Here is a 13,385-nt window from a genome sequence, read left to right as displayed (position 1 = left end):
GCTGCTCTCCCGGGGCTCGGCAGGTACGTGCGGCGGGGGCTGCGCGGCCCCGGCCCCACCTGCGGGAACGGGGGCCGGCTGCCCGGGGCGCGGCTCTCCGCTAGTGCCGCCGCACGTGCCGGGCCGTGCCTGCGGCAGCCCGTGCCTGCGCGGGCGGAGCCGGCGCCGCCGGGGAGCGCTGCCCCTTGCCGGGGCGCCGTGAGCGGGCGCTGGCGGGCTTTGGGGGCTGTTGGTCCCCGCCTGGAAGAGCTTGGGGACAAGAGTCGGCCCGGGCCGTGCCGTCGTGTCCGTCTGCGGCAGGAGGGCGCTCTCGGCTCCGTCGGCGTTTGCGTGGGCGCCGAAGGGGCAGCCGACGGCAGGGATGCGCTTGGCCCCGAGTCCAGCCGCGGCCCAAGGCAAAACTGGACAGAAGTAGTTCTCGGGGATCGCCCCGGGAAGTGCCGGGCGCACCTACCCCGGGAGAGCCGGCGGCGGACAAAGGGCTGTCGCACGGAGCTGCCGCTGTCGTGCCCCGGCGCTGCGGGCGGCGGACGCCGGGGAGACGAGCCGGGCGGGAGGGACTGGGATGAGGAGGGGAGGGGTGCGAGGAGACGCTGGGCTGGAGCCGAAGGCTGCATCTCCGCTCACAGACCTCTCGGCCGGCGGCGCGGCCGGTGCGGTTCAGGTGCGAGCGCCGAGAGAGGCAGAGGGGAGGGAAGAGCCGGGCAGGGCCCCTCGGGGGGTTCGCAGATTTCGCCCCCCTCGAGAGGTGCCAGAGCAACGTGCGTAGAGACCAGAAGTGTGGGGTGCTGGACCTGCGCTCGCCTGTAGCGCTTCTGGTTGCTTTATAGTCTGTCGAGCAATATTGAGGGTCATACCTGGTCGCCGATAAGTGGTTTTGTAAGCACTGGTAGTTAAGTAGCAGATCTCAACCTTAATTTCTAATGCAGCTACTTTAGAGAGTAAGGCTCAGAAAGTAAATTCTCGTTACAAGTTGATTTCAAGTGATGAGCTGTGTGGAAATTCGTGCCCCCGAAGTGCTAATGCTCCACTAACTCCCCGAGAGTCGCAGGGCTCTGGAAGCAGGAGAACACCGAGTGGCCAAAGCCTTAATGATGCCCTCGGTGTTCGTGTTGCTGAAAGAAAGCAATAGTATTTTCATCAGTTTGAGAGTGTTGACTGTTCTGTTTGCAGATAGTATTAAGTTTTGTGTTGCTTGTTTTGTTCGCTGTGTTCATTTGTAAGCATGTTCTTAGGAAGTCTCAAAAATAGTGATCTAGACAGATAAAATAATTAATCTTCCACAGACTTCCTGTAACTGTGAAGTTATCAGCTTCTCTTTTGAAGCAGATGTAAGGTTATTCAGACTAGAAGCATGTATTGGCAGCTACCATGTGTTCAAATATTTGTATTCCTCACTATAGGGCAAAAACTGAAATCTTGTTGCTTTAACATTTTTATTGTTGTTTTTATTATAGATCTGTTTAATGAGTTCTGGGAAGCGTTAAAGTTAGGCCTTCTGTATTTGTGTCTTGGTAGTCGTTCATCTGCTGTGCTTGAGTAATGTTACCTAGTGAGCAACGAAGAATAAATAATTTACCGTTCTCATTATGCTTTTGATAAATAACAAATGGGAGTGCACCTCACAGCTGTGACTGGAATATCTATCTTGTTACACTATATTTAAAAAGGGGAATTTTTTCTGTAGAAGAACCACAATAAGCCTTTTGATTATAGACTTGTACCTGTCTTTATAGCTTTTACTGACTTGATTTAAAAATTGATGTAAAATACCAATGAACTTGTTGCTCAGTGTTCCGCTTATGGATTTTCCCAGAAAAGAAATGTGTACATTGGATTTTTATTTTTAAGACCCTTTTTACTGTGGAACTTAAAATGTGGTAGTACTGTAACTTGACTGTCAAGACTTGTATTAGAGACTTTATTGCACTTAATAATATGCTAATTGTTTTTTCATGAATTAAGAAAATATTTCTTGAAATGCAATTGCAGATACAACATCATGAAAATCATGATAACTTTTACTTAAGTTTATTTACTGAATATTTTCAGTGTTAAATGAAAATGAGTCTTTAGGTCCAAGTCTTGGCAAGAATGACACTACAGTCACTGTGGTCAGGCTTAAACCTGAGATGAGATTGTGAAGTTGTTTGCAAGATAAGACTCTGCCTTAAAAAGAACAGCATCTGCAAAGAGAATCATATTTTCAGTTTAATTAACTTGGTTTAGAGAGTCTTTGTGAACAGAACAGCATTCTTTGAATGTTAGGTTACAATAAAAGTTTGCAGTGTTCTACTTTGCAAAGCACTGACTGTTCTCCCTAGTAAAAGGTGTACTATCAACTAGACTCTAAACCATGTTTATTTATAGGTTTCACAAGCACTTCATAAATGTAGATCGTTGAATCTTGTGTGCTGCTTGTTTCTGGAAGAGAGACAGTTGTCGTCTGCACCTGTCAATTTTTCTAATTGAAGATAAATCTATAAAAAAGTTTTTAAAAGATTTTTTTTTAATCCATCAGTTCATCAAACCAAAAATCCCTTTAACTTTATAAAATCTTGCTATCAAGTGGACTATGTGTTTTTTTTTTAAAAACAGTGTGAAATAGTGTTTTGAATGACTAATGTGAGAGTAAAAAATAGAAAAAAGACCCACATTATAGCATTATATGACAAAACTGGAGGGAATGCCATAGAAAAATATTCTTACATTGAAACAAGTGTAGTTTTGCTAGCTGTTAAATTCTGTAGATTTGCCTAAGTTAAAATTTACTTTCTATTTACCATCTTGCCTAATTTATCGAGTTGGTAAATGTGTGGTGTAAGGTCACTTGTAAATAAAAATAGAATATATAAAGACTGGATGGAGTGGTTCACGGTTTTCTTTTCTCTCATATCTTACCTTTTTATCGAAAAAAAAAAAAGGTATTTTGACTCCTGAAGCAGAAACTTCTGTCATAATTGCAAAATTGTAAGGGTGAGAATTACTTTTTGCAAACCTTGAGGAAATTCTTATGCCAAATCTTGAATTGTGTTCATGCAATCAACTGGCATCAATAATGGTGTTTAAACTTGCTTTAATTCTGTGGCTGAGCTTAATAATAAAGCAGTTTAGGAAAAAAAAAATCCACCAAACTTCTTTGTCCTGTACCTACATCTGATAAGTATTTCATACTGGATGGATGTAATTGATTTGTTTTTGAACTTGAAATTAATGCCTATATATGCCTTACGACAATTTTAATTTTAAACTGCCTGTTTGCATCTGATAGGTATGAAGTAACTGTGCTTAACTGAACTGCTTCTTTAAAAGGTATTCATTAGTCCACGACTGTAATTCCCTAGTGAGTACTTTAGGGCTTAAAACATATTACATTCCAGAGTCTATAATGCCAAATATTTCAAAATATTTTTTTCTAAACCCACTTAGAAGAATGCAGACCCAGTGGTGGGCTAATGCCAGTCTGTTTGAGAAACTGCTACAAAAAAATCCACTTTCCTGACCCTTCCCAAATTAACTGAAGCAGACATAGGAGTCTAACAAATGAAGTCTTTGGGACTATTACTTTTTGAAAGGCCTGTTGCATGGAGATTAAACCACTGTAGCTAATAGGCACCTTTTTTTTATAAATGCTAACTACAATTTACTCTTCATCAAAATGTTTAGAAACATTAACTTTTTCCTTATGGGATTTTTTTTCACTTGAGCAGGTAGTCATTCTGTTGTGATGGTACATTTTACCATCAAAACTAAAAATGAGATTTCTGATGCCTGAAATGTTTGGTGTTGGCATTGCTTTTAAATAGACTGTAACAGTTACCAGATTGTTCAGAGCTGTCATCTTCAAGATGTCTCATATTTAAAAGCAATCTGTGAAAGAAAAACTCCAGAGTTTGTAGTAAGTGGTTTTCAACAATTTTTTCCTATTTTTTAAAAGGAAGCAAACCACAACAAATTACTGCTTTTTAGGGAGCTTTCTAGTATTTAGTTATTGAGTGGTTTGATTCAGTCAAGTAGGTAAACCCTTCTTAGAATAATAATAGAAAAATTAGGTTAAGCATTTTGTTTTCACTGCTGTCAAAAATGTTTATGGTTCTTGATTCCTGTTAGAAGCTATAGGAAGTGTTAAGCTGACTGTTGATAAATTGATTTCTTTGTAGTACGTTTTTGTTTACTATTAGATAAAGTAACAGATTTGAGTATAGTTTCCTCATGAAGTTATGTGGTTAGTTGGCAGTGGAAGTAATAAAAAGCTACAACATTTTGGCAGCTCCCACCAAATTTTCATTATTTCTAGATAAAAGCATAAGGAAATTAATTTTTTTTGTTGTTCCATCCTGCTTTATTATGGTACTTGATTTTTTTAATGTGATCCAAATTATAATATCAACAAAGATAAAAATAATCATGTGTTTGGTAGGCACTAATGCAAATCCAAGCTCTCACCTCATATTAACCTGATAGAAAAAGTATTAAGAAAATTCATTATTTTATTTAATAAGTGGGCTGCCCTGAAATGTCAGAATATCAGCTTTTGTTCACAGTAGCACAGAACTACTACCAAAGAGTGCTGTGTCAACACTGTGCTTTTTTTACACACTGTCAGCTTGGCTCCCGGTAAAGCTCTCCACTTACCATTTGCTTCATGTTCCTTCACAGCAAGGCTGTTCGTTGCTGCCTTAATCAATAATATGAATCCCCACCCCACAAAGTCTTAAGGAAGCCTCTAATCTTTAATGACACTGAAATTTAATGTGCTTTCTCTCCCCTTCTTTTGCTTACCATAACTTTGAAGAATTCTTTTCCCGAAAGAGAGCTATTATTTTTAGAACCACTTGGCTTTTTGCACGTATGTTTGGTTTCATTAAGGTGTAATGTGTCTTCAGCTGGTGCCTTGGTAACAACCTAATGGTGTTGGTGAGTCTTGAAACTGAGATATTTGATATGGGCTCCTTTGTCTTGTCTGGGTGGTGTACAGGGCTTCTGCCTGCTCACTGCCTAGTGAGAAGTAATGCTAGGAAAGAAGAAAGCTGTGAGTGGAAAGTGTTTTACATAGATGGTTTGCTTATGACTGCCCATTTGACTGGCTGTGGGAAAAGCTTAGCTGAGGGACTTCGTTTTCAGCTCTTCCAGGAATAACTTTTATAACTTTTTTACTTACTGTATCAGAAAGAGCTTGTTTTTTGGTAGCTGAGAAGTTATGCGTGGATTTAATTACTCATAAATCTCTTGCCTCTTTAGGGTAATATAGATCTTTAATGTACAAGCAGAGTGATAGTCGTGTGAATAAAATTCCATAATCTTTTTGGTTTAAGCTATTTTTTTTTTCCCCCTGTTAAAAATACTGCAGGATATTTTGCTTATCGTAAATTGATGCAATGGTCTAGAGGGACAGCTAGAAATGCATTTGAACATTTGCAAGATAGTAAGCAGGCTTCCAAAGTTTTTTTCTCTATGTGAGCCAGCATGACCTCCTGCACTTCATAATTTAGCTGAATTTGTCTGTTATCACAAATATATGGAATGGTGCATCTTTTAACCTGTTGCTTACTCAATGTACTTAAAGTGTTTGCTAAACAGATAGCCGTGAGGTTTGTTCAGAAATAGTAAAATACATTAAAAACCAGCAAATAAGCTTTTCCTGTGCTTTATTTTTAACTTGGAAAAAGTGTTTTCTAAAAACCAATTTTTGGAAAAAAAAATTGCATGACAAAGTTCAGCCCAACGTGCAACTGAAAACAATCAGTGGTATTAGTGATGTGAAATTCTATGATACCTCTATTGAATATCAAGGGAGATTGGGAGTTTTCAGAGCAGCTAGGAATATGTCTTTCAAACTTGAAATAGAAACTAGTCAACAGAGTGGAAAATGTGGCAGAAGAGTTGTTCCTGTTTTGCTCTCATCTGGGTCTTAATCCTTCTGTTGTGTGGATTTGGGTGCACTTTCCCAGGTGCTGTAGACTTAAAAAAGGCAAGGTGTTTATCCAGGCAGCCTTTTCACATCCCTATTCAGAAACCTGTGTCTTTTGTTAATGGTGAGGACTGGAATCCAAAGAATCAGGAATTGGAAGTGACATTTTGGTGTTGTTGCTGGTATGGTGGTGTTGGGTACAGCTTAGTTGATGGTCAAAAAAGAGGAGAGTGGTAGAAACATAGAAAGGGAATATGTTTGTGTAGATATGAACCTGACTTTGAGACCTGCAAGATGGATATTTTTCAACTGGGATGATGAACTATAAAGAGCTGTTTCTGTAATTTTTATTTTTTCAAGATGTCAGTATTTTAGCTTATTAAATGTAAAATAATGGCATGTAATAGTTGCACTATTCTTGAAATTTAACTTTGAAAAAATGTCCTGTAGCTCTGTCAGTCCCTTCATTTTAATTTGTTGACTCAACAGGCCGTATCATCATGTAGAGCATGTAATTATAATGCTTCTAATAGTTAAGAAGAACTATAATGAAAACAAACAGCAATATTTGCAGAAGTTACTTAAACTCAAAAGTAAGCTTTTAATTTCCATGTTATAGTAGAAAAACTCCAAAGCACAAAACTGTGACAATGTTTTTATGTGTGAATCATGTTTGTACAACTGGTCCTGATAGTTCAAAATAAAACGAATTTCTGCATAAAATTTTCTGCAGAAAAAAACCCTGACCCAAAATGTCCCTTTTTATTCATGTAAGGTCCTTTTTGTCCCTTAAGTCCGAGCAGTTTCTTAGAGGGGTCCTGATGTTTTCCTTTTTTTTTCCTGGGAGGAATTAACAGAGAGAAAAATTAATAACATATTCTTGCTATCTGAACAATTGAATTTCTTCCACATATGCTTGCCAATGTGGTAAAGTTACTTGTTTAGCACTGGTAAATACACACCACAATCCTTGAGATTCAGAACAGTTTTGAACAGTGTTCTTTAAGCTTAAGATGACCAGAAAGTATTAATGTGACTAAAACACTACTTCATATGTAATTTGGGGATTCCATTCATGGTGTTTTCTGTGTGTTTTATGAAGCAGCTCATGAACTGAATGTAAGTTGATGTTATAGTCTCTTCATGGTTGTGACTGTCAGCCTTCTAGATCTTCTCCCTGCCTTGTGTTTTCCGATGTAAGATCCAAACTACTTTTTCTGTAAAGTGCAATGTATTACTTTGTTTCGAGGCACTGTTCTTTTTTTGCATGTTAAGTACCTTTTTGAAGCCTGAATTTTCTCTCTTTTGTATTTCAATAACATGGAAAATGTTTGGGGTTTTTTTTGCAGTGTACAAGCACTGCTCAGTAATTGCTTCACAGATTTCTCCATACTACTTCCAACTTAAGTTTTGAATTATGCAAAGACTTTTGTCATCTCTGATAAACTGATGGAAAATAGGGTATGATACTTCTTCACAATTGTCATGATCACTTAATTGTGTGATGTATTAAATATACATCATCATACTTCACAAGAAGTCTTATTGGCAGAGTCTGTCATTTCAGTGAACTGTTACAAGATCAGATGAGTAATTTAAACAAAACTACTATGGACTGTAATTTATTTAAAGGTTCAGTGATTTCTGTCCTAGATTATTTGCTTCATTGAGATTAAAAATGGAAGCTTTAGGTTTAAATTTTTTTTTTTTCACTAATTCCCAGGTCTCTCCTGCTTTCATGAATGAAATATGTTTTGATACAAAACAACTCTAGGCTATATTAAAGATTACTTTGTTTTATGATGTAGAATGTGTTCTTGATTTTATCATCCCATTTAGATGCAGTCTGCTTTTAGATCAACAGTGCAATGTGTGGAAAAAAACATTTTTGGTGTTTGAAGTTCATACTTTTGCAAGAACAGTCCACAGTTTCCTTTCTATCATGAAGTATTCTGAACATATTTGAGTGTTTTTTTAAATTCAGATAGCTGTTGGATGTAATTATTTCCTGTTTGCATTCTGATAATGTGATTCTTTCATTCAGGATTTCATATGATGAGGCTTTTATTATGGCCAGTGATCCCTTGGAAGGCTTTCATGAAGTGAACCTTGCTTCGCCTACTACACCAGATCTTCTTGGAGTAAATGAGCCAGGGACTCAGGAACAAACTACCTCACCCAGTGTCATCTACCGCCCACATCCTTCTGTTGTGTCCTCCACACCAATCCAACCCAATGCATTAAGTGTTTCTGACCTCCCCACACAACCTGTTTATTCATCTCCCAGACAACTGAATTGTGGAGAATTATCAGGTGTCAGGTAAATTCTGTGTGTCTTTTTATTTAAATTGCTGATGTTTGTTGCATATAAGATGTTTGCTTTATTAAAGATAAAATTAAGATTACTTACAGTTATATAATATTAAATTGTACCCATAATTATACATTCAACACCACTACTGCCATTTCTAAAATATTTATTCTTAATGTATTATATAAATAAAAAAATATATTGCTCTCTTTACAGCATCAATGTTACCGACGCAGTACTTTGTTCTACCTCTGGACCCCAGAGTGGGTCGTTCAATCACAATAATGCCAGGAAGGAGAGCAATAACGTAGAGAGAGAGTTTTTGCAGGGTGCTACAGTAGCAGATGTTGCTGAAGGAAATGAAGATATTTTTGGGTTGAGTACAGACAGTTTATCTCACTTACGGAGCCCATCTGTACTGGAAGTAAGAGAAAAGGGCTATGAGCGATTGAAAGAAGAACTTGCGAAAGCTCAGAGGGTAAGGTTTGTTGTCTTTTCCTCCTGCTTTTTCTCTCTTCAAAGTGTTTCTAGTATTGCAGAATGATAGGTGGACCAGAAGGTACACTTGAAGTCTACTCATTTCTTACAGATTTATTATGATGTAATTATTTTACGTAAAGTTTTCTTAATGTGTGCAGTGCTGATGACTTAGAATTATTCCTTGATAATGTTGTTTTTCTAGTGCTGCTGCTGCTACTTAGCCATGGAGGATTTTCCTGCAATATCATATTAAACACACTTTCTCTTTGAAATGTAAGACCATTCCTTCATTCTGACATTTGAGGACAGGAGTAATTTTCTGTCATCTGCTGTTAGTGAATAAGTATTCACTGGCTGATTATATACCTTTTGAGTCTTCTTTCTCCTAAAGTATAAAAGTTAGCATGTTTAATGAAATTTATAAATGCTTTAGAAACAGGGGAGTTTCAGAGGGGAATGCCTGCATAGGAAAGAAGCAATAAAGATGTCACTGGTGCTCTTTAGAGTACTGTTACACCACACCTGAAATTGAATATGGATACCTTTGAAGACACTGTGGCTCAATTCATGAATATTTGTAAAGCGCTTTGTCTTGTTTGGTTGGATGGTGCTATATAAATGCAAAGCCATTATTTATCACTTTAACATTCCTCCGTTCTTAAACTTTTGAGTAGATTTAGTGCTGTTTGTATGTGTGCTGTTTGTATCCGTGCCCCTTCGTCTCCTCTAAGGGATTCCATCCTTGCTTAGATTTAAGCTCATCTTATCTTGTGTTTGACCTTGTTTTCCTCTGTTACCTCATCTCGTTGGATGCAGTCATCATTTCTGTCATAGTTGCATTTGCCCTTGTAAATGTGAGTCTTAAATATGGGTTCTGACATCACTTCTTCTGTTGATTGTTTTATTGCTGAATAGTGGCTTCCTTTGCTAATGTATATGTTGGTTAGCTTTTGACCACTGAAAGAAAACATTAACATGAGCTAAGTTTGAGGACCTTGCATGTGAACATATAATCCTAGCAGTTAAATTTGGAACCGTAGAAAGTAAGAACAAATTAATGTTTAAACTTTAGAAAAACTCTTCTAGCTCGTTGCAGTGTACCAAATTACAGGTCGTGTACTTGAAAACCACAACTGGCTACAAACCTGCTACTATTACCTTGGAATTATCTGAAAATCCTATTACAGAGTATACCACATTGTCTCTTAGAGATTGAAATGTTTCCTATTTCACACTGAAATTTGCTGAGGCTATTTTGAAGGAAATGGCTTGAAGGCTGCTAGGACATACTAACTGCACGTTAGGTATTTTCAAACTTTGGGTGGTCTTAACAAAAGCAATTCAGTGCTAACTTGAGACTGTTGATGTCAAAGTTCGTGCTAATTCTCAGCCCCTCGTGATTCTTAACAGTGTTATGCTGGATGGTTAACTTACATTTTGTCTGCTTGTCTTTCTAAACTTGCACTGTTTCAGAACTGCACAATCACAGCAGGAGTCTGTACAGACTGTACAACAATAAACTCCATTCCTTCTGTTATATCTACTTTCTTCCCCTTCCTATGTGAGGACTAATTTTTTCTATCCCTAATTCATCTCTGGTTTCTTTCTTTCAAAAGTCGTGGCTGTTCACATAGTGCAGTACCCACCCTGTGATACTCAGTGTCATGAAATCTTTAAAGTTTTATTTTGAAGTATATTCACTTTCATCGATGAGTACTCAGTTCAAAACCTGTAGGGATGTAATTAATAGGTAGTGTCTCTATGTAGCTGATTGTCTTTTGCTTAATGGCTTTAAAGTCTCTGTAATTCTCTATGCTGTTTATTAGGAACAGTAAGAAAAATGAGATTTACAATTTGCACTTGAATTTTGTTGAGCTTACTGAGCCTGGAAACTTTGCAGGCTGCAGATTTCCCAGGAGTGAACAAAGTAAATGCAGATTTACTATTTTGCAATTTTCATTTGTTCTGAATTTTCTACCCTAACTTTATATGATTGTAATATACATCAGAGATTGGTTTTAAATTGTTGCAGTTGTGATCAGAAAGGGAACTAGAAAGGAAATGGAAATTTTGAAGATTTTTTTTTTTTTCATGTCTCTTTTTGGAGTGCAACTTTTTTCTTAATGTACTCTCTTTTTATTATATTAGATAACGTATGTATAATGTATAATTGTTAGGCATTTAAATATGGTTCTTGAATATATTATTCAGGAATAGAATAAGTATTCTTTTTTTTCTCCTTCGTGTATACCTTGTATTTCTTAAGACTACAGACTTTTCAAAATAAACAGCATTGCTAGCAAAATTGTTAATTAAAAAGGTCTTTCAAAAATTTGTTTCTTGATCAGAGAAAACTACACTTTCTAATTCAATCTAGATCAGTTGCAACATCAAATCATGTAATAATATTGGGAGAAGGGTTGTCTCAGAGGTAAGAGCAGGGCAGTATTCTGTACTAGTGGAACATATAACAGTTTACATAATTTTGCCTTTAAAATTTTCCCTTAATTAAAACGATGTAACTATTTTCAATCTTTGAGACAATTCAGATAATTTTTTGCTTGTTTTCTCGCTGAAGTCTTAATTTCTGACCATATTCTGAAAGCGGAACTGAGTAGTCTTTGCTTTAGATGATCTGGACTTTTCTCCTTATTTCACTGCCTTTTTAAAGAGCATCAGGGAAATTGAGAAGCTGTCAAAAGGCTTAGTGATTCAATGCCTGGAACTTTATCTCCTCATGTCTCTATGCATTTGCATTTTTTCTGCCATGTTTGGGTTGAGCTATGTCACTGTGGTTACTGAAGATAGGTCAACCACATGTAAATAGCCTCAGAGAGAATAGGAATGGTATTTTGGTATGTGGTGTTTCTTTATGTACAGACTTAAGAGAGTCCCAGCAAAGGAATACCTTTTGCTTTTCGTCTGGTTTAACCAACACGTTGCATGCATTTTGGACATCTTGCTTGGAGTTTTTGTAGTAGTTTGTAGTCATGTTTTCTGTGAATTTTTGTGTGATTAGTCCCAAAGTTATTACTGTCAATACATTGATGTCATCCATGACTACAGAAAGAAACTTGGCTTTCTGTGTTGATATGTTTTCTCTTGGAGAGTTGAGATTTGGGTGTCACTGGTGGTTAGCGTTCTGATGAGGAAAGAGCACTCTACTGGAGATGCTGGTTGCAAATAATGTATTTGGTTTTCATGCTTCCCATGGTCTTTCAAGTAAGATCTGTACACTTGTTGGTAACAAGTAAAATAAGTTTGACTTTTTGTAATGGAAATGTGAATTACTGGTATTTTCCTAATAGAGTTAAATTGAGGGTTTTTCCCACACTGATACAGTAATTCTTGTTAAAGAGGTGACAGTGCAGAACGTGCTATTGTCGATTTCAGTCAATAGTTTGAGAACTTGATTTTGAGATCAAGATTTTTCCTTCAAAGGCTTTGATTTCTGTATGCATTCTTCAGCTCAGAAACAAACTGAGTGTTACAATTTGATCTTATGTCTTCAGATCTGCAGTAAAACCTGACATTTTTAAAACTTTGCATGGATTAATCAATAAACAGGTTCATGATAACTACACAGGAATTCCATGTACTATACAGTACATTCAGCATTTTAAATTTCTTCCTTGTTATTTGCTCATAAATTAACAAACAATAAAAATGAGAATGCTCTAGAACTCCACTTAAGAGTATGCTTTCAAGCTTTTCTAAAAATCCATTTGTAGTTGAATTGTAGGGCTACAGGCTTGTCATTGTTAAAGATGTCTTGGTTCTCTGAAGGTGTTTGAGCAGTTCTTGTCTGTCTTTGAGTGATGAAAGTTTTCGGTTTCCACACCTCTGATGCTGTTGAAGTGTATTGTAGGCATAGAAATTTTCTCAGCCGAGTAGAAGACTACATGCAAGCATTTTATGGCATTTTACCCATGCCATAAAATGATAAATCTGTTGTTTGTGAAATTCTGCTAACTCTGGAAAGATATGCTGGACTTTCTGTCCCATTTAATACCCTTGTGAATATGGTTGCAAGGGACTGGTTTTTATGTAGCTTGTTTAACTTGTGTGCTGAGTGAAGATGAGTCAGATAGGAATGCATTCTACTTTTTTGACAATTTCAGAATTCAGCAGTACCCCACAGTTCAGAATTTAGGTGATATCTGTAGAAAATGTTCTTTCCTTGGTATTATGCATCTGGTTCTGACTTGGTTAAATTGCTGGATTAGATGTAGGATGATCTTCTTTCTAGGTTTTAAAGTGTGAATGGTTTTGAAGCAGTAATTTGCATTTTTTTATCTCACTGCTTCTTTTTAAAGACCTACCCTGTAGTCTGTTGGAGAAGATCAAAGTGAAATAAACAACAAAATGACTCTTTGATACAGATTTTTTTTCCATGCTAGTTAAATTTTTTATTGCCTACTTCAGTGAGAATATGTGTAGTGTGCTTTATAATAGTTCATCATATTTTTTCAAAACAGTATTGTTTGAAAGGACTGCAGCATTAATGGTTAGTCTAGCACACAGAGTTGTTTTTTCTGCTGCTTTTTTGGGTATGGCTGAGAAGTCTTCAGTAATGACTTTGACACAGGCAGTAGTAAAGTTTCCAATAACTGCTAAGCTTTTTGCTTAGCCCTGCCTAAAAGACCTGAACTTAAACTTGCTTGGCAAAAATAATGTATTATA

At 37.2% G+C, this 13,385-nt stretch overlaps 1 protein-coding gene across 3 annotated transcripts in view; it reads left to right on the top strand.

Annotated features, from left to right (window-relative positions):
* The window catches only part of RAB3IP (RAB3A interacting protein), a 33,157-nt gene that overhangs the window by 487 nt on the left and 19,285 nt on the right, over positions 1–13,385 (top strand). For 2 of the 3 annotated variants that reach the window (XM_027658119.1, XM_027658135.1), the window contains exons 2-3: positions 7,956–8,231; positions 8,439–8,700. In XM_027658119.1, coding sequence (XP_027513920.1) covers positions 7,981–8,231; positions 8,439–8,700 — 513 coding nt within the window. In that variant the 5' untranslated portion in view covers positions 7,956–7,980. Of the gene's footprint in view, positions 1–6; positions 24–7,955; positions 8,232–8,438; positions 8,701–13,385 lie in introns of those variants that run through there. The other variant, XM_027658126.1, reaches the window with a different exon arrangement.

This window comes from Corapipo altera, unplaced genomic scaffold, assembly GCF_003945725.1.
Source record: "Corapipo altera isolate COAL_440 unplaced genomic scaffold, ASM394572v1 1, whole genome shotgun sequence".
In the NCBI taxonomy this organism is placed as follows: domain Eukaryota; kingdom Metazoa; phylum Chordata; class Aves; order Passeriformes; family Pipridae; genus Corapipo; species Corapipo altera.
Note: the sequence above shows the minus strand (reverse complement) of the source record. Positions and strands in the feature narration are given on the sequence as shown.